General features: G+C 43.2%; 1 protein-coding gene across 2 annotated transcripts in view; it reads left to right on the plus strand.

Annotated features, from left to right (window-relative positions):
* Positions 1-18,284, plus strand: part of cd34 (CD34 molecule) — a 56,843-nt gene extending 38,559 nt beyond the window's left edge. The window contains exons 4-5 of one of the 2 annotated variants that reach the window (XM_070859438.1): positions 2,803-2,943; positions 15,561-18,284. In XM_070859438.1, coding sequence (XP_070715539.1) covers positions 2,803-2,943; positions 15,561-15,758 — 339 coding nt within the window. In that variant the 3' untranslated portion in view covers positions 15,759-18,284. The remainder of the gene's footprint in view (positions 1-2,802; positions 2,944-15,560) is intronic. The other variant, XM_070859439.1, reaches the window with a different exon arrangement.
* The last annotated feature ends 7,172 nt before the right edge of the window (positions 18,285-25,456 follow it).

Below are 25,456 nucleotides of genomic sequence, written 5' to 3' on the forward strand. Positions count from 1 at the left end.
AGGGGGGGGCGGTGGCATCAGCGCGATGCGGACGTGCCATGTCGCACTGACACGTAGCAAAGTCCCTCCCTTTCAGTTAAAGGGGAGGGCCGCTGCGAGCTCTGCAGCCACTTTAGTGGTGCCCACTGGGTCACCAGGGAGGGCTTCAGCCGGACCAGTGGCCCGGCACCCAAGAGGGACTGCCGGGCTGCCTGCTGGTGGCCCAGCCGAACCTGTGGCCGCCATTGTCGGCTCAACTTCAGAGTCGGCCAACAATTAAAATAAAATGACGCCCACGGCGGAGTGCCCTCACCTTTAAGGGCAAACATGCCGCCCAGCCAGTGGCAGCTCCCCTGCCAGGAAAAGCTGTCAGGGGCACCGAGCGGCGCCGGCTCCGCTCCTGCGGGGCAATTTCCCTCACCGGGTGGTAAGGGGTCAGCATGTGCCCAACGGGGCACGGTGGAAACCCAGAATTTCGGATGGGTCAAACCATCTGCCTGCCCCCAGTCAGAAATGTCTTACTGCCCCATTAATGCTTCTTAGAGGTGGTAATGGACTTTAAAGAGGAGGGAAATTTCGGCCCCTTATTCCTTTGCCAATAAACCTGCAGTATTTGTTGTATAAGGTGTCAGTCGTGGCTCAGTAGTAACATTTTCGCCTGAGTCAGAAAGTTGTGGTTTCAAGCCCTACTCCAGCAAATTTGAGCATATAATCCACGCTGACACATTAGTGCAGTACTGAGGAAGTGATACATTGTCAGAGTCACTGTCTTTTAGATGAGAGGTTTGCCCTCTCAAGAGGGCATAAAAGATCTCGTGAAACTATTCGAAAAAATGTGTTCTCCTGGGCAATAATCAATGTTTAACCCTCAACCATCATCACTAGAACAGATTATCTGGTCATGTATCTCACTGCAGTTTGTGGGAGCTTGCTGTGGCACAAATTAGCTGCCTACATTTAAACAGTGACTACACTTCCAGTGTGGGGAAACGTGACATTGGCTGTAAAGCGCTTTGCTACGTTCTGAGGCTGTGGAAGGTGCTATAGCAATGCAAGTCCTTTTAGATTTTTCGAAGTCAACATTTGGAGTCGGAAGCAAGGATTGTGTTGCAAAGAATGCATCTTTGTATTTAACAGATTGTTTCACTATGAAAAATAGTTCTAAAGCAGCCGTGGTTGTTTTTAATCAGTTTGGCTTTCCCACTCATTCTATGATTAGCATTCTTTGCATATATTAGGACAAGTAATGTACCATTTCCACTTGCTGAGATCAACAACCAACCGTCTCAAATCTAAAAGCCTGTTTTGGACTGTTGCTGAAGCCCTTCAGCGATCTCCCCTCAGCTTCGATGACCGATGGCGAAAAGCTTGGAAGATCAGTGACATACGGAATGGATTCCTTATCGAGGACCCCACAGCACAATCTGAAGGATCAAACCTTCCTCGCAAACAGTGGACAACCATCGACCGCTTCAGAAGCTGCCATGGTAGATGCTGCCACCTTCTCCGTAGGGGGAAGATTAAAGCAGCCCCTTCATGCGACTGTGGAGCTCCTAATCAGACCCTGGAGCACATCATCGAACACTGCCCTCAGAGGGAATTCGCAGGCAGCCTACAAGATATTCATGCTGTTACACCGGAAGCTTTGGCCTGGATATCCAACTTAGATATAGCCATTTGATTTGATTTGCTACTACCATACAGAAGAAGAAGAAGTATAACGTGGATAAATGTGAAGTTATCCACTTTGGTAGGCAAAACATAAGGACAAAGTATTATTTAAATGGTGATGGCTTGGGAAATGTCGATGTACAGAGGGACCTGGGTGTCCTTGTACACCAGTCATTGAAAGCAAACATGCAGGTGCAGCAAGCAGTTAGGAAGGCAAATGGTATGTTGGCCTTCATTGCAAAAGGATTTGAGTACAGGAGCAAGGATGTCTTACTACAGTTATATAGGGCCTTGGTGAGACCACACCTGGAGTATTGTGTGCAGTTTTGGTCTCCTTACCTAAAAAAGGATATACTTGCCATAGAGGGAGTGCAGCGAAGGTTCACCAGACTGATTCCTGGGATGGCAGGACTGTCGTATGAGGAGAGATTGGGTCGACTAGGCCTGTATTCACTAGAGTTTAGAAGAATGAGAGGGGATCTCATTGAAACGTATAAATATCTGACTGGGTTGGATGGACTGGATGCAAGGAGGATGTTTCCCCTGGCTGGGAAGTCTAGAACAAGGGGTCACAGTCTCAGGATACAGGGGAGAAAATTTAGGACCGAGATGAGGAGACATTTTTTCACTCAGAGGCTGGTGAACCTATGGAATTCTCTACCACAGAAGGCTGTGGAGACCAAGTCACTGAATGTATTTAAGAGGGAGATAGATAGATTTCTAGAAACAAAAGACATCAAAGGGTATGGGGAAAAAACGGGAATATGATGTTGAGATAGAGGATCAGCCATGATCATATTGAATGGCGGTGCAGACTCGAAGGGCCGAATGGCCGACTACTGCTGATATTATCTATGTTTCTATGTCTTTCTGTGATGATAGATATGAAAATTGCAGCTAACCTCTGATCGCGTGTCTTATTTTGATGACCGTGATACATGAAGACAGCACTTGGCTAAATTTGCAGTATTAAATGCCCAGACACGATGTGACTGCATTTAATGTTACATAACTTTGTAAACTGCCTTAATGCCTCAGAATATCACCTGATTAACTTTAAGTCATTTAAAAATGTTTGATAGCCGACTGCTATCCTTTGTAGAATACTGAAACGCATTTTGTCACACTGAGATTATTTTTCTTTCTTTCCAGGGTGATAGCAAGCCTTCCAAAGCAGACCAACCTGTGGTGTTGATCTCATTACTTACCTGTGGATTGATTGTTGCCGCAATGATTCTGGCTGCGTACTATCGCATGCACAAGCGGAGCTGGACCCCACAGAGCAAGAGACTGGTAATTGTCTGATGTGCAGAGCAGGTTTAATGGCATTCTATAAAAGTGGTGGGAACAAAATGGGAAACATTATAGTGAAATGTATCTAATGATGCCAGCAGGGTGTCTTGGTGTTGATTTGTGTATAGTTCCTCATCTCCCAAAGCATTATCAGAGTGGTGAGATTCATTTGCTGAGCATCAGTGTCACTAAAAGCTTCACATTATGTTGTGACAAATTTAGTGGCTCTGTTTATAGTGTACAAACATATTAATATGAACACAGCTAGAAAACAATCCTTTGTTCAGTCCAAACTATTATGTAAACATGTAGGACATGAGGAATTAAATTGGTGCCTAAGCAAATGCTCCCTTTCAAAGTCTACCTATTAACTGGAGGCCTGCTAATTATGTTATCGTATGCTTTCCTCACAGAAAACATAGAAACATAGAAAATAGGTGCGGGAGTAGGCTATTCGGCCCTTCGAGCCTGCACTACCATTCAATAAGATCAAGGCTGATCAGTCACCTCAGTACCCCTTTCCTGCTTTTTCTCCATACCCTTTGGTCGTTTTAGCCGTACGGGCCATATCTAACTCCCCCTTGAATATATCTAACGAACTGGCCTCAACAACTTTCTGTGGTAGAGAATTCCACAGGTTAACCACTCTCAGTGAAGAAACGTAACAAAGCTTCAACTCCAATCCATTGAGGTTTAAATTGTTTATTGCATATTAGGTGCAGCCATCCGATAAGCCTTTAATAAACAGAGAAGGGGCAGGGCAATTCTTTGCTTCCTTTCAATTGTAAAAGCATTTTTAGTCTACAAAAATCAATCTTTGATCGATTCTCATGCTAAATATAAAGCAGAATTAGAATACATACATAAAACTTTGAACTTCACAATTTCTGGAATAAATAAAGAATTATAGGCCTCGCTATTACACCTCCCAAGACAGATAGGAGCGACTCGGGCTGGAGGGGTGAGGGGGGCGGGGGCGCGGGTATTAAAGTGTAAATACGAGCAACGAGACCCCTACCCACAAGCGCATTCGCTCACCGCCTTTTTAACACCGCAGGGTATCGGGGCATCAGAGTGTCCCTGGCACACAAAGCACAAGCTCTATCCCTGATGTGAGAGCACACTCTATCCCCGACAACAACAACAACTTGCATTTATATAGCGCCTTTAGTGTAGTGAAACATCCCAAGACACTTCACAGGAGCGCTTCAAACAAAATTTGACAATTCGCCACATCAGGAGATATTAGGACAGATGTCCAAAAGCTTGGTCAAAGAGGTAGGTGTTAAGGAGCATCTTAAAGGAGGAGAGAGAGGTAGAGAGGCGGAGATGTTCAGGGAGGGAATTCCAAAGGTTAGGGCCTAGGCAGCTGAAAGTCCCATAAGAATGCCCCCCCTACCCTTTACCTAATTCCACAGAGCTTTGACACAAATTGGCAACAACTAAGCTTAGGATTCCCTAAATTGGTAAGGAGTGTCACCAGCTAGTACTGCTCTGCTGGTACGATTCCTGCTGATTGTCCAGCTAGACCACCCTAACAATATGACATTGGCTTGCAGGGATTATGGCGACATTTCCAGTTCCCGTGAACTATAATGCCTAGTCCATTAATAAAAGCTCTTTGAAGTACAACAGACCTGCCTGGCTCAAGTTGGTTCAAGATGAGATTTTGTGGGATAGAAAAAGGTCAATCTATCGATCTCTGTCTTGAATATACTCAGCAACTGAGCCTCCAAAGAATTCCAAAGATTCACAACCCTCTGACTGAAGAAATTTCTCCACATCTCAGTGATAAATGGTTGACCCCTTATTCTGAGACAGTGACCCCTGGTTCTAGACTCCCCAGCCAGGGGAAGCATCCTCCCTGCATCTACCCTGTCAAGCCCTGTAAGAATTTTATATGCTTCAATGAGATCACCTCTCATTCTTCTAAACTCTATGGAATATAGGCCAAGTTTACTCAATCTCTCCTCATAGGACAATCTCCCAACCCAGGAATCAGTCTGGTTAACCTTTGTTGTACTCCCTCTGAGGCAAGTATATCCTTCCTTAGGTAAGGAGACCAAAATTGTACACAGTACTCCAGGTGTTGGCTTACCAAGGGCCTATATAATTACATCAGGTTTCTGCCATGCTCCTATCAGGATACCTTGGTTTTGACCACCAAATCTGGAATAAAAATATGTTTCTCCAAATGCCAGTTGCAAGATTGAAATTCTAACTAACTGGCCTAATTTTTTATGGATTTGTTCATGGAATGTGGGTAATCCTGGCAAAGTGACTTTAATTAAATGTCCTTTAGGGAAGGAAATCTGCCGTCCTTACCCAGTCTGGCCCATATGTGACTCCAGATCCACAGCAATGTAGTTGACTCTTAACTGCCCTCTGAAATGGCCTCGCAAGCCACTTAGTTGTACCACACCGCTCGGACGGCAGCGGTTCAAGAAGGCGGCTCACCACCACCTTCTCAAAGACAATTAGGGATAGGCAATAAATGCTGGTCTTGCCAGCAACGCCCACATCCCATGAACGAATTGAACTTCACCTCATTTCTGGAGAAGCAAAGAATTATAGGCCTCGATATTAAACCTCCCATGACAGATAGGAGAGACTCTGGCTTGGGGGGGGGGGGGGGGGGGTGGGGGGAGGGGCTGTTAAAGAGTTAAATACGAGCAACTAGACCCCCTACCCGCAAACGCATTCACTCACTTTTTAACAGCGCAGGATATCAGGACGTCAGATTGTCCCTGACACAGAAAGCACGCTCTATCCCTGATGTGAGAGCACACTCTATCCCCGACAACAACAACTTGTATTTATACACCACCTTTAATATACTCCAATCCTTTTGTAATAAAGGCTAACATACCATTTACTTTCCTAATTGCTTGCTGTACCTGCATGTTAACTTTCTGTGATGTGTTTACAAGGACACCAAGGTGCCTCTGAACACCAACATTTCCCAATCTCTCACCATTTAAAAAATATTCTGCTTTTCTATTTTTCATGCCAAAGTGGATAACTTCATATTTCTCCCCATTAAATTCCATTTGCCATGTTCTTGCCCATTCACTTAACCTGACTATATCCCTTTGCAGCCTCCTTGCGTCATCCTCACAACTTACTTTCCCATCACCTTTGCATTGTCAATAAATTTGGAAAGATTACACTCGGTCCCCTCATCAAAGTAATTTTCCACTATATATATATATATATATCGGCCCTGAATTCGCAGCCCCTATGGGTGCGTACGAGGTGCGCACACACCCGTTGGAGCCCTGCAAGTTCAGGGTTTAGAAATGCATTGCGCATGCACCTAAACCCAACACTTGTGATCTCTCAAGAATCCTCTTGGCAGATCGCACGCATCTAGAAGTGCAGAGCTGCCGCAGGAGGAGAGTTTGGCTATTTGCCCAACATCTGCCCAGCGAATGTCCATGAAAGGCCTGCTTCTATCAGCGTAAGACTTCTAAAGGACAGAAAAATAATTTTTTTTGAATAATATAAACATTTAAAATCCTGTTAAATAAGGATAGTTTATTTTTAGACCCTTTAAAATATCTACATTTATTTTTCAACATTAAAAAAAAATAATGAATGAAATTCCATAATTAATGAAATTCCATAAAATTAATGATTCATTTTAAATATGTGATGGTTTTCTTCCAATTTATTTTAAGTGTTTTTGGAGGTATTCCCATTCATATTTATGGTGATACATATGGAAATCACGACAAGTATGAATGGGAATACCCCTACTTGGATTGGTTGGGCTGGCCCATGTGATCCCAGGGACGGGTGTGAAGCGTCTACGTCCCTGGGATATGTGGGCCCTGACGCAGGTCTTCGCATAGAGCCCCAGGACCACAAGTCTCTGGACCTCCCGGGCCACCAGGTAAGTTCGTAGAAATTTTTCAGGTCGGAGGCATCCGCCCGTGGGACTTTCTTTCATTGCAGCACAACAAAAACAGCGGATGCTGGAAATCTGAAATAAAAGCAGAAAATGCTGGAAATACTCAGCAGGTCAGGCAGCGTCTGTGGAGAGAGAAACCGAGTTAACCTTTCAGGCCGATGACCTTCCAAGATGCTGTCTGACTTGCTGAGTGTTTTCCAGCAGCTTCGGTTCTGATTTCATTGCAGTAGTGTGCTCTGTGTAAAGTAAAGGTTTCAGCTTTCAATATTTGGTCATTTTATTTTCTGATATATGTAATATTGTTAATGGAAAGGCAAAGAAGGATCTTCCAGCCGTGGGGAACTTGTGCAAAATTATTTAAATAGTTTTTATTAAAATATCGCTTCTAAATTCCTTGCAAACAGATGGCTGGAATACAGCGCACTGAAAATGTGGTTCGCATTCCATCCAAGCCGGTGGGGGGGGGGGGGAAGGAAAACAAAACATTAGGCATTTGTAGCATACTTATCATATATTTGTCATTTTCACTGCTCCTTCCTGAATGTTGTAAAGTCAAGTGAGGCTGGTACCCATCGACCCATCCCCTATTCTGACCACATGGACTAAGAGCTACAGTAGATACCATCCTGAAACTGGCCTTATCTGCCAGAGTGTCATAGCACCGTTTAAAACTAGTGTAGATTCGTCGCATTTCTGGGAAAGCCAAGCCATGATCACTGTAGCCATGCCTGTTATTTTACTGCCAAGTGTCAACCCATGGCTCAGTGGGTAGCACTCTCGCCTCTGAATCTGAAGGTTGTGGGTTCAAGTCCTACTCCAGGACTTGAGCACAAAATTCTAGGCTGACACTCCAGTGCAGTGTCAAGGGAGTGCTGTACAGTCAGAGGTACCATCTTTTGGATGAGACGCAAAACCAAGGCCCCCATCTGCCCTTCACGGGGGACGTAAAAGATCCCATGGCACTATTTCGAAGAGCAAAGGAGTTAAAACCTGGTGTCCTGGCCAATATTCATCCCTCAATCAACATAACAAAAACAAATTAAGTGGTCATTATCAGATTGTGGAAACTTGCCGTGTGCAAATTGGCTGCCGCATTTCCTATATTATACCGGTGACTACACTCCAAAAGCACTTCTTTGCGTGTAAAGCTCTTTGGGATGTCTGGTGGTCGTGAAAGGCGCATATAAATGCAAGTCTTTGTCTCCTTTCTTTCACATCACACTGCTAAGCTCCATTGCATCTCGAAACCCAGTTTCCCTCATTTTCACTGGCAATACTGTGTGTGGGAACCTGATTAGCGTTTAAGCTGCCACTAATGAAACAGGCGGGTGCTATGTCACCGCTTTGTCTGACTAATTTGTCCTGCTCACATTATGGGCCCAAGTTTCGGGTGGAGTTGCTCCTATTTTTTTGAAGCAACTAGTTTAGTTTGGAGTATCTTAGAAATCGCAATTCTCGGCATTTAGTTTGCTCCAGTTCTAGTAAGTTAGTTTACTTTTGTTTTAGTTCAGTTTTTTTTTTCAAAAGGGGGCAGTACCAGCTATTTACGCCTGTTTTGCAACTTAGAACGCAGTAAATGTCGACTTTTGTACGCTCAGAAAACCTTGCGTACACTTTAGAATTAGGCGCAGGTAGCCAGAGATAGGGGGGAAAGGGAAGTTAGAGGATTTTCCAAAGCATTAAATACTTCACTTTTAAAAATAAAGAACCATCATCAATAATAAATGATCAATAAATAAAATAAAAAAAATTAAAAATAAAAAAAAATAAAAAATAAAAAAATAAAAAATAATTCAATAAATCAATAAATAAAAAATAAAAAGTTCCTACCTCACCTACCCATTCGTGAGCACCGGGATCCCAGCCAGGGCTAGGGGCTGCATGCTGCAGGCTAGAAATCGGCACTCTGGCCACGATGAGGGAGCCCATTCGGCCAGTGACTTTCTCCTCCACTGTGAAACCCCTCCAATATTTCTTGACTTGGGGAGATATCCATTCAGCCTTATTGCAGCGGGGAGCCCATTTGGCCAAGGCTAGGGGCTGCGTGCTTCGGGCCCCTCCCACACAGAATCTGCGGGCCAGGAGCTACTGCGCACGCGCACAGACTCCACTGCACACGTGCGCAGCTGCCGGCACTCTTTTTGGCCCAGGGCTGTAGCTCCGCTCCTCCCCTCCGCGCTCCCCCCCCCCCCACACACACCGGCCCCCTGCTGTTGTGCTGCGTCGCGCTGACTGCTGAACAGGCCTGCTGCACTCGGAGAATCACGAGGTAAGTTTTTGCCGCGCTTTTCATTCTACAAAATAGGCGGGCCTCTCGGAGGTGCGTCGTTCTTGTGGATATCAGAAACTTGGGCCCTATATTGCTAACTTAGCAAACCTAAGAACTAATGTAGATATGAGTGTTTTGCTTTCCTTCCAAAATTAATTTGTGTAAATTAGTCATAGGTATTGCTCCCTACTTTAGATTCTGGGGAAGGATAGGGCAGCTGCACATTTGATGCCTATCAAATAGGTAATGAGAGTCCCCAGTTGGCCTCCAATGGATCTACAGGAGGGAGTCAATAACAAATAACATCAAGCTCCCTGGCACTCTTATTGTACCAGAGAGGGCGTGCGTAGACGTGCTTGGTAAACTGTAGCTGTAATATATTTACTTAATCTCTTGTTATCTCGACTGCTCGCATTTCATTTGAATAGACAGAAGGAGGCAAAAATAACTAGATATTTAAAAAGTACATTAAAGAAACAACAGGAATCAGGCCGACTGCATCAGCTGACTTAGGCACTGCAACTCACCCCTGGCGGCTCCAGGTTATGACTGGTTATAAATCGATTTATACCCAGATTTGAATTCTATGAAATAATGTATAAAATCCTGAGCTAGCTCTCACTATGACAAACAATGGCCAGAATGTGTGTGTGCCTTTTTTACTCCACTGGAAGTGACAATAATCACCACTTATGAAGGCTTAAATATCCACCCATCAGACACCTGGGAGCCAGTTTTCATAGCCGCTGCCTGCAGTGGTAATAAATATCCCCCAAACCTAAGTGGGCTTCAGTTTAGATCCATTACACCAGCCCTGTTCCAAATGTTATTCGCACACAGGATAAGACTTGAGTTGTGTCCAATAGGAGAAGCGATTTCAAAGAGACATTAAAGAAGTGGTGTAACGACCAACTTCGAGCCATGTCTTATCTCTGCTGCCATCCATAAAAATGGAAAATCAGATGATAAATCATGCACTCTTCCAACATTTCCCTATTAGACTATCCGGACTATCGGTGGTAAGTTTTCTGTTATTGGCACTTTGATCCAAAAAATACATATCTGAGATATGCTCTGCTTCCAGTAGGTTAATAAAAACTATTGAACAATTCTGGCAGTATACCTGCTCCATGTTACTGCTTGTCCTGGTTAGAGTTAGCCCAGTATCCTAGGTGGCATTTTACAGAGTTCTTTGCCTTATTTTCATCTTAAAAAAAATAAACTAAACTAGTGGTTCTTCCAAGACATAGATCACAGTGAGTCACAGGTTAGAGTGTCTTATAACACTGACAAAACAAGCCCCAATGACAACCATGCGCCACACTCCCAGTAAAGCATTAGATGGCCCACAATAGGGTTACTCTGCCTTGCTATTTCTTCCTGACCTTTGTCCTTCCTACTTATTAGATTGTCTCTCTCTATCTGTCACTATCTGAAGAGAGTCTCTCTATCCCTTCTCTTGAACATGAACAAGTTCTCACTCTCTTCTTTCAGAGGGCCTTTACTCATTGCAGTTCAGAAGAATGAGAGGTGATCTTATCAAAACATATAAGATTACGAGGGGGCTTGACAAGGTGGATGCAGAGAGGATGTTTCCACTGATGGAGGAGACTAGTACTAGAGAGCATGATCTTAGAATAAGGGGCCGCCTATTTAAAACAGAGATGAGGAGAAATTTCTTCTCTGAGGGTTGTAAATCTGTGGATTTTGCAGCCTCAGAGAGCTGTGGAAGCTGGGACATTGAATAAATTTAAGACAGAAATAGACAGTTTCTTAAACTATGTGGATAAGGGGTTATGGGGAGCGGGCGAGGAAGTGGAGCTGTATCCATGATCAGATTAGCCATGATCTTATTGAATGGCGGAGCAGGCTCGAGGGGCCGTATGGCCTACTCCTGTTCCTATTATTTATGTTCTTATATCATCCTCTCGGAATGAGTGATCACAGTATGGTTGAATTTGTAATACAGATTGAGGGTGAGGAAGTAGTGTCTCAAACGAGCATACTATGCTTAAGCAAAGGGGACTACAGTGGGATGAGGGCAGAGTTGGCTAAAGTAGACTGGAAACACAGACTAAACGGTGGCACAATTGAGGAACAGTGGAGGACTTTTAAGGAGCTCTTTCATAGTGCTCAACAAAAATATATTCCAGTGAAAAAGAAGACGGTAAGAGAAAGGATAACCAGCCGTGGATAACCAAGGAAATAAAGGAGAGTATCAAATTAAAAACCAATGCGTATAAGGTGGCCAAGGTTAGTGGGAAACTAGAAGATTGGGAAAATTTTAAACGACAGCAAAGAATGACTAAGAAAGCAATAAAGAAAGGAAAGATAGATTACGAAAGTAAACTTGCGCAAAACATAAAAACAGATAGTAAAAGCTTTTACCGATATATAAAATGGAAAAGAGTGACGAAAGTAAATGTTGGTCCCTTAGAAGATGAGAAGGGGGATTTAATAATGGGAAATGTGGAAATGGCTGAGACCTTAAACAATTATTTTGCTTCGGTCTTCACAGTGGAAGACACAAAAACCATGCCAAAAATTGCTGGTCACAGGAATGTGGGAAGGGAGGACCTTGAGACAATCACTATCACTAGGCGGGTAGTGCTGGACAGGCTAATGGGACTCAAGGTAGACACGTCCCCTGGTCCTGATGAAATGCATCCCAGGATATTAAAAGAAATGGCGGAAGTTATAGCAGATGCATTCGTTATAATTTTCCAAAATTCTCTGGACTCTGGGAAGTTCCAGCGGATTGGAAAGCAGCTAATGTAACGCCTCTGTTTAAAAAAGGGGGCAGACAAAAGGCAGGTTACTATAGGCCGGTTAGTTTAACATCTGTAGTGGGGAAAATGCTTGAAACTATCATTAAGGAAGAAATAGCGGGACATCTAGATAGGAATAGTGCAATCAAGCAGACGCAACATGGATTCATGAAGAGGAAATCAAGTGTAACTAATTTACTGAATTTCTTTGAGGATATAACGAGCATGGTGGATAGAGGTGTACCGATGGATGTGGTGTATTTAGATTTCCAAAAGGCATTCGATAAGGTGCCACACAAAAGGTTACTGCAGAAGATAAAGGTACGCGGAGTCAGAGGAAATGTATTAGCATGGATAGAGAATTGGCTGGCTAACAGAAAGCAGAGAGTCGGGATAAATGGGTCCTTTTCGGGTTGGAAATCGGTGGTTAGTGGTGTGCCACAGGGATCGGTGCTGGGACCACAACTGTTTACAATATACATAGATGACCTGGAAGAGGGGACAGAGTGTAGTGTAACAACATTTGCAGATGACACAAAGGTTAGTGGGAAAGTGTTGTGTAGAGGACACAGAGAGGCTGCAAAGAGATTTAGATAGGTTAAGCGAATGGGCTAAGGTTTGGCAGATGGAATACAATGTCGTAAAATGTGAGGTCATCCACCTTGGGAAAAAAAATAGTAAAAGGGAATATTATTTGAATGGGGAGAAATTACAACATGCTGCGGTGCAGAGGGACCTGGGGATCCTTGTGCATGAATCCCAAAAAGTTAGTTTGCAGGTGCAGCAGGTAATCAGAAAGGCGAATGGAATGTTGGCCTTCATTGCGAGAGGGATGGAGTACAAAAGCAGGGAGGTCCTGCTGCAACTGTATAGGGTATTGGTAAGACTGCACCTGGAGTACTGCGTGCAGTTTTGGTCACCTTACTTAAGGAAGGATATACTAGCTTTGGAGGGGGTACAGAGACGATTCACTAGGCTGATTCCAGAGATGAGGGGGTTACCTTATGATGATAGATTGAGTAGACTGGGTCTTTACTTGTTCGAGTTCAGAAGGATGAGGGGTGATCTTATAGAAACATTTAAAATAATGAAAGGAATAGACAAGATAGAGGCAGAGAGGTTGTTTCCACTGGTCGGAGAGACTAGAACGAGAGGGCACAGCCTCAAAATATGGGGGAGCCAATTTAAAACTGAGTTGAGAAGGAATTTCTTCTCCCAGAGGGTTGTGAATCTGTGGAATTCTCTGCCCAAAGAAGCAGTTCAGGCTAGCTCATTGAATGTATTCAAGTCACAGATAGATAGATTTTTAACCAATAAGGGAATTAAGGGTTACGGGGAGCGGGCGGGTAAGTGGAGCTGAGTCCACGGCCAGATCAGCCATGATCTTGTTGAATGACAGAGGAGGCTCGAGGAGCTAGATGGCCTACTCCTGTTCCTAATTCTTATGTTCTTATAACCACAATAGAGCACTTGTCCCTGGTCAAAACAATCTGATTTGCTTCTTCGCACTGGGCATACCAACCACCAAACCTTTGCTTCACTAGAGAGAGTCCTAGCAATGCTCCCTCCACCTTAATTGTCTTGTTTGGGATATGCAAAGGGTTCTCTGCAAACAAAGGAAACACGGGAGAGTAATGTATTTGCTTCATGAGTTCTTTGCTTAAGAATTCATAGCAACACATTGCTATTAAGAACTAGTTGGTTTATTAGCAAAGGTTTAACAATCACACTACACATTAACAGTTCATCCACCAGGCTCACAACCACCTGCCTCATCATGGATCCCCTGAACCCCACTGGCTGGGGGTTTATTGCGTCTTGTGAACATCACGTGACTGGTTAAGCCATTCCCAACTCAACAGCTCTACAACTATTTTGTGTAGAAACAATCAAGTGCCCTTGATTAAAGGGGATCACACTCCTCGAACTTTTCAAGTGCCCCCTTTTTTTCTTTCTTTCTTTTTTGAGGGCACCAGAAAACACAAATTATACAAGTGGCCCCTGGCTAAAATCGGGGGGGGGGGGGGGGGGCACTAAAACTGACAAACTTAAACAAATTAAACTTTAGATATTGTGATTCAAATTAAAATTTGGTTGCCAGGTGTGATGATGCACTCCAGTCCCTCCGGTGTCTCAACAGCTCTACAAACCTGTGAGCATCCTCACAGGTGCATACATTACAGGGGGGAAATCTGAGATCCAGCACATCAGATCCTGATCTAGTTTGTGGCCCTTGCATCACATCCCCTCCAGAATTACTATGGGACCGTACCAGGAGGGTCTAGTGGTTTCAGGCACAAAGACTTAATCAATTTAGAAAAGAAAATTCACAGATTTAACGGTCATGATGTAGATAATGGTCGCCATAGGTCAGGAAAGAAAAGAGAACTGATGTGGATTTTGCACCCACCCTAATTTCCAGAAGGCACGAGAGAGCAACTAATTGGTTAATGACAATGGCGGCCCAGTTTTCTTGGATTATGGCCTAAATCACATCATATTTTCCAACGGGATTATACTGGCAGCATTGTTCTTTTAAAGTGGCAATCTCTAAATATAATTGGAGATACATTCAGGTGCCTGACAAGGATAGAGAACATTCATCAAACCAACATTGCAAAGAGTAATCACCAAGTGACTTCAGATAACAATACTGCTCCTATTGTTTGCTCTTTGAATTTAATAGCAGTGAAGATCAGCCTCTACGCAATCAATCTGTCATTCCTGTGTGTTTCAGTATTCCATAAAAACACACTGTAGAATAGGTGTAGATAAAGTCTGGGACACATAGAACACATGGGAATGCCAATTGTGGTCTCAAAGGTCTCTGTTTCCGTGTTTGCTTAACTTGAGCCCGAATTAAACATTGTCAAATTTGTTATGTTGAAAAAATGTATTGACTCTTGTGCGTTAAAATGGGGCTCTTTAAAGATTAGTGAACACATACAGTATTAGGAAAGTCCTTTGCCAATAAGAGAGACGTTAACCTATTTAAAATAAATTGATTAATGCCTAAAATTAAAATAGCAAATAAAATAACTTAATACAAAGACTTCATCGGATAATTTTCAAAGGGCTCAATTTTAAGGCACTGTGAAAATGAATGAACTTGTTACTTTATTTACTGAAATAAAATATCTAATTGTAGCTCAAAGGATTTGACTCCAAACATGGGTTAGAGCCAAACTTTCAACACTTTTAGAATTGAGATTCATATTACGGCTGCCCCCTCCTCCCTCTTCCTATATGGTTAGGAACCAGACTGTACAGTTTCAAGTGATTCGAATTTTATAAACTGCAAATTGGGCACCAAAAGCCAATCTTTAAATATCTCAGTCTTATGTTATAGAAGTCATAAGTTATTAAGATGTAAAATGAATTTGCATCATTAATTAAGAGAAGAGAGCTAAGGCCATGATTTCACCCAAAAAAAAAAACATTCTGCCCCCCACATTCAGTTTTTGACTGGGCAAAAGATAGTAGTCCTCCTACAAGGTGTAACAGTCCAAGCAAACTCAAAAAGCGTCCTTTGTGAAATCACTGACCTAGTAAAATCCAACACCTCAATGTTACCAGCAGCTTAGCAACACAGAACAAACAACGGCAGACATCCTCAGCGCGCAGGAGTGCGCTGGCAACAAATTCAGTTTGTCCTTTCTCTTTTAAGGACGAGGAGCCCGATGCACAGGATCATGATAGCACAATGTTTTCTGTCGCTTCAGAGGACCAATCAGATGCACATGCGAAGCCAAAACTGAACGGGGACACACAGGAGAACGGGGAGAACCAAAGACCTGCGGCAGCAGCGGCAACAGGAAACGGTCACCAGAGGAAGGTAGTAGAGGAAGCCGACACAGAACTGTAATCCACGGCAGGAAGAAATCCAGATCTCGGTCTCCTATTCTGTAATTTATGACTCTATGGCAGGTACTATATATTTGGCTAACAGAACTGAACATGAATCATTTCATCTTTCTGAAAACAAAATTAAAACAGTTGCTCGCAAAAAGGTGTCAAGGACCGTCCTTTAACTCTGTGACTTGGTTTACAGTTCAGCGTAGGTAAAAGTGGCATGAAAGTTTCTTGTTCTGTGGCCAACATTCTAGATTAGATCAGCTTGAGCAAAAACTAATCAACAAGGTGATTGAATGCATACAAAATTAATGTGAACTATTGGTGCGGAGGATGATGAGAGGCAATGTCTGTTTAATGAGGGGGGCTGAGCAGGGTGAAGCTTGACATTGAACCAGTGCTCAGTGCCATCACTTGATGAAAGATGGTGAAATGTTCTGTTCCTCATCACTGCTCCACCTCACTTTGATGAGTATACTTAAAGAGAATGGCGCGTCACATCATATTACATTCATTCTGATGCAAAGAAAAGTTAATCAGATGTGCCATTGATTCAAATAGCTAAGGTATCCCTGTCAAACAGATAGCCAGGGAAGACAAACCAATTACTGAACTTGTTGAAAAGACAGGCTTTTAGGGAAAATTATATGAAAAATTTTATTTTGTACAATCAAAATAGATGAAGGTACTAAGAGGCCTTTTATAGATATCATGTGATATCCCCCTTCCCGCAGGGCAGTGCCTGATGTTCTCTCCATAGCCATCCACAGTGGCATCACTAAACTGAAAACCCAGGTGGAATCATAGGCATGAGAGAAATTCACTTCCCTTCGTTGTATGTTCTGTCCTTTGAAATCCTTGAGTAACTGGTCTGCCATTCATGGGTGTTAGAGAATTACATGACGACCCATGAAAAATCTGGGAATGCATATAACCATCAACTGCACTCTCAAGACATTTAAATATTTGCCACCTAGTTTCAGACTGCATTAGGTATTTGGATTTCTAACCTCATCAAAGAGAGGTGGTAAGTGATAAAGATGAAATGAAGTGCCAGCTGGCTGACATGTTCTAAGGTGACACATGGAAATGCAGTAACTTGATAAAGAATTCTCAACAGTCAACTAGATACATCCCATGTGGCATTATTAGGTGACACCTTAATGTGCACAGAGCACTGAATGAAAACCATCCCCTGCAAATAACTTTGTCCGCAACAACCTTACATTAACTGTTCTGTTTCACCTATTTCACTGCGAATATTCTTTTTAAACGTGTCCGCAATCTTGTAGCAGTGGCAGTCGTAGGAATTCTTCCAGCTGTGTTTATATTGTCACTAACACGGCGAACATTATCTCCACCAATTCAAAGCGCTGACAGCTTCAGCAACATAGGAGCGTTTCACCCCGGTTGCCGCATTAAATTCCTCAAGTTTTTCTTTTCTACGTTAATGCCAGAGTGGCGTTTTGTGCCGTTTTTGCTAGGTGTCCCTGGACGCTGGGCTCAGGCACTCCCAACAGGTTTACGTTAGTCTCACTGACTATGGGAGGCCCAATGCTTGGGGAACCCGCGACATAAACATTCCATCGCACCAGCGCAAAGGCAAATTTAGAGCGATCTGTTCAATTTCCTTTTTGAATAAAATGTTTTTACAAGAAAGCTCATCTTGTTCTGAGGGCTGACCTATAGTACCAGATTAAGCAGATTGGAACAGCAGTACTTTCTACATATATTGTTCCATCTTGGTGCCATAAACATATGTTATAGCATACTGTAAACAGTTAGTTTCTAAACATCAGTTTAGAATGTTCTACATTTAGTATAAAAGATAATTTTACGATCACAATATATTTTTATCTTACTGTGTTAATTCTACACAACGTGATCATAGAACCATAAAAGGCATTAGTTATAACTAATGTGATGTACCAGGAATAATTAAAAGAGATGCTTCCTGCGTCAGTGGACTATATTTTAAAATGGTGAATTTACTTTTGCCTGAGGAGATCTGATGGGGAATTCATGTCAGAAACTATTAACTCTTTCCGCAAGGTTTGCAATATCCTCGAAATACTGAAAAGTGGATGCAGTGTTTAAATTGCATATGTCTGATTATCGCTATGCACTAAAACGTGTTGGTACTTTCCCACCTTGCTACCGATACCTGCAAGCCTCAGATTTCTCAGCAATGTGTCCTGATATGTGCCTCTAAAGTTTGATCTTCAGACCAGAATTTAGAATATTTTAAAATATGAAATGCATTGTGATGAATGTTTCAATCTGCGTGGGTGTTTTTTAAAAATTGTTAACTGCATGTTTTTGACGAAAAATAACAAAACATAGTTTAGAGAAAAGTATTGCGTGTAACAAGATTCTGATATGTTTTGTCTCAGCTTACCATTTCTCTAGGATTGCAGTGTTAAGATTACTAACACATAACTGCTCACTGTGGTAAGGTGTCCAAAATGTTTTAACATTTGTCTGATAAATATGATTTATACTTCCAAGCAAAAATAATAAAGATGGTTAAAAAAATGTTGATCTTGTGCAGGACTCATTGATTGCTGAGAAGCATGCTTATCCTTCTTCTCAGGCGATCACTCGTATCGAGGATGACCTGCTTCCACACTAAGTAGGGATGAGTTCACATATGTTTCAATGCAGGACCTGACATTCCAGGTCCCGAACTACATGTTGAAGGGTGGAAGATGCCTGTGCGTGGATTTTTTTAACGTGTGGTGGCCTTTGCACACCAGCCACCACACGGGCTTGACAGAGCTCGGTCTTGTTCCAGTAGAAAGGATTACCCAAGACGAAACATGCTTATACTTACTACTGATGGTAGAATTGAATAGATTCACCATGAGGCAAAATATCGGTTCTATTGGTGCATGAAACACAATTATTTTCCACCATTATTTATTGAAATGCTAAATTAAATCTTCGTCCACCATGCTGACACATCACCATTGATTGACAGGAGCACTGGGGCCGAGCAGCCACACACCCCCCCCCACCTCAGTGCAGTGGATCAGTGGGCAGCACTCTCGCCTCTGAGTCAGAAGGTTGTGGGTTCAAGTCCCACCCCAGGGACTCGAGCACAAAAAATTCTAGGCTGACACTCCAGGGAGGTGCTGTCTTTCAGATGAAATGTTAAACCGAGGCCCTATCTGCTCTCTCAAGTGGACATAAAAGATCCCATGTCACTATTTCGAAGTGTTATCACCGGTGTCCTGGCCAATATTTATCCCTCAATCAACATAACAAAAAAACAGATTATCTGGTCATTATCACATTGCTGTTTGTGGGAGCTTGCTGTGAGCAAATTGGCTGCCGTGCTTTCCTACATTACAACAGTGACTAGACAACAAAAGTACTTCATTGGCTGTAAAGCACTTTGAGATGTCTGGTGGGCATGAAAGGAGCTATATAAATCCATGTTTTTCTTTCTTACACCCCGCTATATTATGAAAGTACCAGTGATGTGCCATACATGCCTCCAGGAACGCAGGACACTACCTTGTGATATTTTACATTGTTAGCCAATATGGACCTTTCCCTGACATTGGGGAGAGTCAGACTCTACCAAAATGAAAGATGCAAAAGGGACTTTGAAGTAATTGAGCACCCACAATTGTTTCTCTGGAACTTTTGGTGCTCGGAATCCCACCCTGCAGTGTGAATGGGGCTAACAGCCAACATGAGTTATGGAAGGGGTTCTGCAATTTAAAAAAAATGGTGTATTAAAGTAGCCATTTCGCTGGATACTATCATCTTTTTTAAGTCTGAAATGATCATGAATGTTATTTAGGATCCTTCTGAGTCTGGTGTCCTTATGTAAAATGGTGCATTATAAAAATTCATCTAATGATTTGATTACGGAGTGGCATTGTGACTTTAACGCTGGCCCAGATCTACCCAGCAAACAGAACTGAGCCTTCTACATTCTTATTCAAATGGGTTTGTCCAATTCCAATCAATTTGCCAATAGACATGGCCCATCACACAATGCGGCAATCTCACGCAAATTCAGTAAAGCACTCAATAAAGGTAAACTCCCCTCCAAGCTCAGAGAGTAAATGTATCTATGTTCTCATCTCCATATACATCATGAAGATCCTAGATCATTTCCTGGTTTGCGTTGAGTTAGATAATCTCTGCTGGGACACCAGAAGGGTTGCTATATCATCATAGGCAGTCCCTCGTATCGAGGATGACTTGCTTCCACGCCAAAAAAGGATGAGTTCACAGGTGTTTCAATGAAGGACCTAATATTCCAGGTCCTGAACTACATCCTGAAGGGTGGAAGATACCTGTGCGTGGATTTTTTTAACGTGTGGGGACCGTTGTACACCAGCCACCACACGGGCTGGACAGAGCTAGGTCTTGGTCCAGTGGCAAGGGTTATCCAAGACGACTGGAGGCCTGCTCTGCTGCACGGACCTAGTACATACACATATCGCAGTGTGGAGGCCCCGATCTGCATGAGAACACCAGCGGCAGGTCGGGGCCATAAAAGAAGCGGCGAACAGCGGCCTTGGTAGCTACAATAGACATTTCAATCACATTTACGTAATGAAAAAAATATCATCCAAGATTTCCAACCATATGTGCTATCTAATGACTCCTAATAGAAAGTAAATGCTGGATATTAGGTCAGGACAGGTGTTGATTACATAGGATAATACGACATAGAAACAGGCCATTCGGCCCAACCAGTCCATGCTGCCATTTATGCTCTACTCAAGCCTACCCCCCCACCTTTCCTCAGCTAAATCATTACCCTCTATTCCCTTCTCCCTCATATGTTTGTCTAGCCTTCCCTTAATTGCATCTATACTATTCTTTTCAACCACTCCCTGTGGTAGTGAGTTCCACATTCTCTTGTCTTATCTTGTTTCTTGCGTTTCCCTTTTCTTCTCTCCTCCCCTGAAGGTGGTGACATGTGCTGGGTTATAGTTCAATGGGTGCTGCTAATCCTTGGGTACTTCCTTCAACAGAGTGTTCACTATGACCAAGAAGGCATTCTCCAAACAGTGAGAGCATGCATTACAGTCCATCTCTTTGGGTAAAGAATTTTCTTCTGAATTCCCTCTTGGATTTCTTGGTGACTGCAATGCCCTTTCAGCATTCAAGAAGAACGCTGTAGATTGCAGGAAGATATCAATGAACTGATCAGGTGGGCAGAACAGTGGCAAATGGAATTCAATCCAGAGAAGTGTGAGGCAACGCATTTGGGGAGGGCTAACAAGGTAAGGGAATACACAGTAAATGGTAGGACACTGAGAAGTGCAGAGGAACAAGTGAGTTCCAGACCCCCGTCACCCTCTGGGTGAAGAAATCTCCCCGTAACTCTCCTCTAAACCTCCCCCAATTACTTTAAATCTATGCCTCCTGGTTCTTGACCCCTTTGCTAAGGGAAATAGGTCCTTCTTATCCACTCTTTCTAGGCCCCTCCTAATTTTATACACCTCAATAAGGTCTCCCCTCAGCCTCCTCTGTTCCAAAGAAAACAAACCCAGCCTATCCAATCTTTCCTCAAAGCTAAAATTCTCCAGTCCAGGCAACATCCTCATAAATCTCCTCCATACCCTCTCTTGTGTAATCACATCTTTCCTGTAATGTGGTGACCAAATCTGCACACAGTACTCCAGCTGTGATTGAACTAGTGTTTTATACAGTTCAAGCATAACCTCCCTGTTCTTGTATTCTATGCCTCAGCTAATAAAGGCAAGTATTCATATGCCTTCTTAACCATCTTATCTACCTGGCTTACCACTGTCGGGGATCTGTGGACATGCACTCCAAGGTCCCTTTGTTCCTCTACACTTCTCAGTGTCCTACCATTTAATGTGTATTCCATTGCCTTGCTAGCCCTCCCCAAATACATTGTCTCACATTTTTATGGATTGAATTGCATTTGCCACTGTTCTGATCAGTTCATTGATATCTTCCTGAAGTCTACAGCGAACTTCTTCATTATCAACCACACAGCTGATTTTAGTATCATCTGCAAACTTCTTAATCATACACCCTACATTCAAGTCTAAATCATTGATATATACCACAAAAAGCAAGGGACCTTGTACTGAGCCCTGCAGAACCCCACTGGAAGCAACCTTCCAATCACAAAAACACCCATCCACCATTACCCTTTGCTTCCTGCCTCTGAGCCAATTTTGGATCCACTTTGCCCTGGATCCCATGGGCTATTACTTTCGTGACTAGTCTGCCATGTGGGACCTTATCAAAAGCCTCGCTAAAATCCATATACACTACATCAAATGCACTACTCTCATCGGCCCTCCTTGTTACCTCCTCAAACAATTCTATTAAGTTAGTCAGATGCGACCTTCCCTTAACAAATCCATGCTGACTGTCCTTGGTTAATCTGTGTCTTTCTAAATGAAGATTTATCCTGTTCCTCAGAATTTTTTCCAATAATTTTCCTACCAGCGAGATTCGGCTGACTGGCCTGTAATTACTCAGTCTATCCTTTCTCCCTTTTTCACAAATGTACCACATTAGCAGTCCTCCAGTCCTCCGGCACTACACCTGTAGCCAGAGAGGATTGGAAAATGATGGTCAGAGCCTCTACTATTCCCTCTTTTGCTTTTCTTAACAGCCTGGAATACATTTCATCCAATCCTGGGGATTTTTCCACATTCAAAGCTGCTAAACCCTTTAATACTTCCTCTCTCATTGTGTTTATTTCATCTAATATTTCACACTCCTCCTCCCTGATAACAATGTCCGCATCACCTCTCTCTTTTATGAAAACAGATGCAAAGTATTCATTAAGAACCATATCCACGTCTTCCGCTTCCACACACAGATTACCTTTATTGTCTGTAATAGGCCCTCTTAGTTATCCTCTTGCTCTTAATGTATTTATAAAACCTCTTTGGGTTTTCCTTGATTTTACTTGCCAAAATTTTTTCATGCTCTCGCTTTGCTTTCCTAAAATCCAGAACCGCTCCTTCCCTTGTTGGGCTTGCTACGTACTGGCTGAAAGAGTTCTCCTGAATGCATTTTAGGAATTCCACACCCTCTATTCCCTAATTTTATCCCAGTTAACATTAGGATAGTTGAAATTCCCAACTATTACTGCCCTTTGGTTTTTGCACTTCTCAGAAATGTGCCTACATATTTGTTCTTCTGTCTCCCTCTGACTGTTTGGGGGTCTATAGTACACTCCCAGCAGAGTGATCACCCCTTTTTTGTCTTTCAATTCAAACCATATGGCCTCATTTGATGATCCTTCCAGCATATCGTCACTCCTGTAATTGTTTCTTTAATCAAACCGCGACTCCCCCTCCTTTTTTACCCCCGCTCTATCCTATCTGAAAACTGAGGAATGCTGAGCTACCATACCTTCTTTCAGCCGTGTCTCAGTAATAGCTATAATATCATACTGCCAAGTGTCTATCTGTGCTCTCAGAACATCTGCCTTATTCCCTATATTCCGCACATTGAATTATATACCATTTAGCACTGCCAAGCTTCCTTATTGTCTATTTTCTAACCCTTGTTTCTTGTCTTCCAAATTCACTTTCTACTTTTCTGCTTTCCAATTCCAGCTTTGCTTCTCTTCCAACAGAATCTATTATCAGGTTCCCATCCCCCTGCCAAGCTAGCTTAAACCCTCCCCAACAGCACTAGCAACCGCGCGCCCCCCCCCCCCCACTCCGGTGAGGATATTCAACCCGGCTCTGTTGAGGTGCAACCCATCCAGCTTATATTGGTCTCACACCCACCAGAAACCATCCCAAGCCTCAGGATCCTGTACCATGGGGCAGCAACTTGAGTGGGGAGGGGGTGGAGCTCTCTCCTGTCCAAATAGCTCAAATTACACTTTGCAAAGTCACTGAGAACTTGGGCTGGGCGGTTCTAATTACACATTCCAGAGAAACTGCTGGGTGTGTCTTATCCCCCAAGGGGACCAATCAGCAATCAGATCATGTGATCAATGGGACCCAATCAGAGCATTTTTCTGTTGCAAATAATCACGTCCCTATATAAATACAAGTTTTGTTGTAAAGGCTAAGTTAAAGGAAATCTCCAAATCAGTTACCAATTGCAGCTCTTTAAATGTAGACAAATCAAGGAAAGCTTATTAAAGTTAGAATGTTGATAGGTTTAAAATCCTGAAAATATGACCGCGATTTCACCTACCTTGGCGGGTCCAATGTGGTCAGGGTCGATGGCGGGTCCTGACCTTGCTGCTGGGTCTAGCCCGCTGTGTAGAAGGATTTTACGTTGATTGGGCTTGTTGAGCCCCGCCCAGTGAGGTTCCAACCAATTGAAGGAAGTGGGTCTGATGACTTCATTTGATGACGTGTCATCAGCCGGTTTCCTGAAAGGAACCATGCCAACATTCATTTTGACAGTTGTGCTCTTAGTGTTCTACAGCATTGAGGTGCTGCAAACACTGACAATCATTGCACAAAGGTGTATGGCTGCACCCAGGCTCTCCCATGACTCCCTCCATATGCTTATGGAGGGAGTCACAGCACACAGGGAGGTTCTCTTCCCTTCCAATGGATGAAAGAGATCTCCCCAGCACACCAACGCAGCCTGGTTACACATTGCACAGGAGGACACTAACAAGGATATCATCAGGAGGACAAAGCTGCAGTGGTGCAAACCTTTCAATGATCTCAGTGGATCACGAAACGTTACTGCAAAGCCACATTCAACTTCATCCTTCTGTGCCACTCATCGCCTCTCCATCCCTCTGCCTTCCTTACCCTACACCTGCACATCATTAACTCACACCAATTTACCTTGCACATCCACCCATCCCTCTCTATCTACATTATCACCTCCCCATCTCACTAACCACCTCACACTCACCCTAGTGCAATCATACCCACTAACATAACACAAGGATAGGCACTTGTGTGTTTTAGCCAATATTCATGTAATGTTTCTGTTAATGTGCTGTCAAACATTGAAACCTTTATTCTTGGACAAATTTGTGGTCACCTTTGGAAGTGGCTTAGTGAGTTGCAGGTGAATGGTGAGACATAACGTTACCCCCCCCCCCCCCACCCCCACAAGGTGATGAGTGTGAAAGGAAGGGCTTGGGCATTGTAGGGATGCTTTATGGTGTTAGTGTGGCGTGGTACTAACCTGGCACATTATGTGTGTAGAGCATCAAGTAAAATAAATCTCGCTATGGTGAGACCATCCCTGGTGTCCTGGGCAGCACCGTGGTCGGGAGCTGATGTCTTGTGTCCTGTCCAGGATAAGATGATTGCAGAGAAGGTTGGTGTTGTTGTTGGTGTTGGGGATGATTGTGGTGGGATTCTGAGGACCAAGGTGCGATAGTTTCAAGAGCAACGATGTTAATGGAATAGGAATGTAAAAGGATAGTATGCAGATACAGTAAGTGATTAGGAAGGCCAATGGTATCTTGGCTTTATTGCAAAGGGGATGGAGTATAAAAGCAGGGAAGTCTTGCTACAGCTATGTAAGGTATTGGTGAGGCCACATCTGGAATACTGCATGCAGCTTTGGTTTCCATATTTACGAAAGGATATACTTGCTTTGAAGGCAGTTCAGAGAAGATTCACTAGATTGATTCCGGGGATAAGGGGGTTGACTTATGAGGAAAGGTTGAGTAGGTTGGGCCTCTACTGAATGAGAGGTGATTTTATCGACACGTATAAGATTATGAGCGGGCTTAACAAGGTGGATGCAGAGAGG

This window comes from Pristiophorus japonicus, chromosome 17 (genome assembly GCF_044704955.1).
Source record: "Pristiophorus japonicus isolate sPriJap1 chromosome 17, sPriJap1.hap1, whole genome shotgun sequence".
NCBI lineage: Eukaryota > Metazoa > Chordata > Chondrichthyes > Pristiophoridae > Pristiophorus > Pristiophorus japonicus.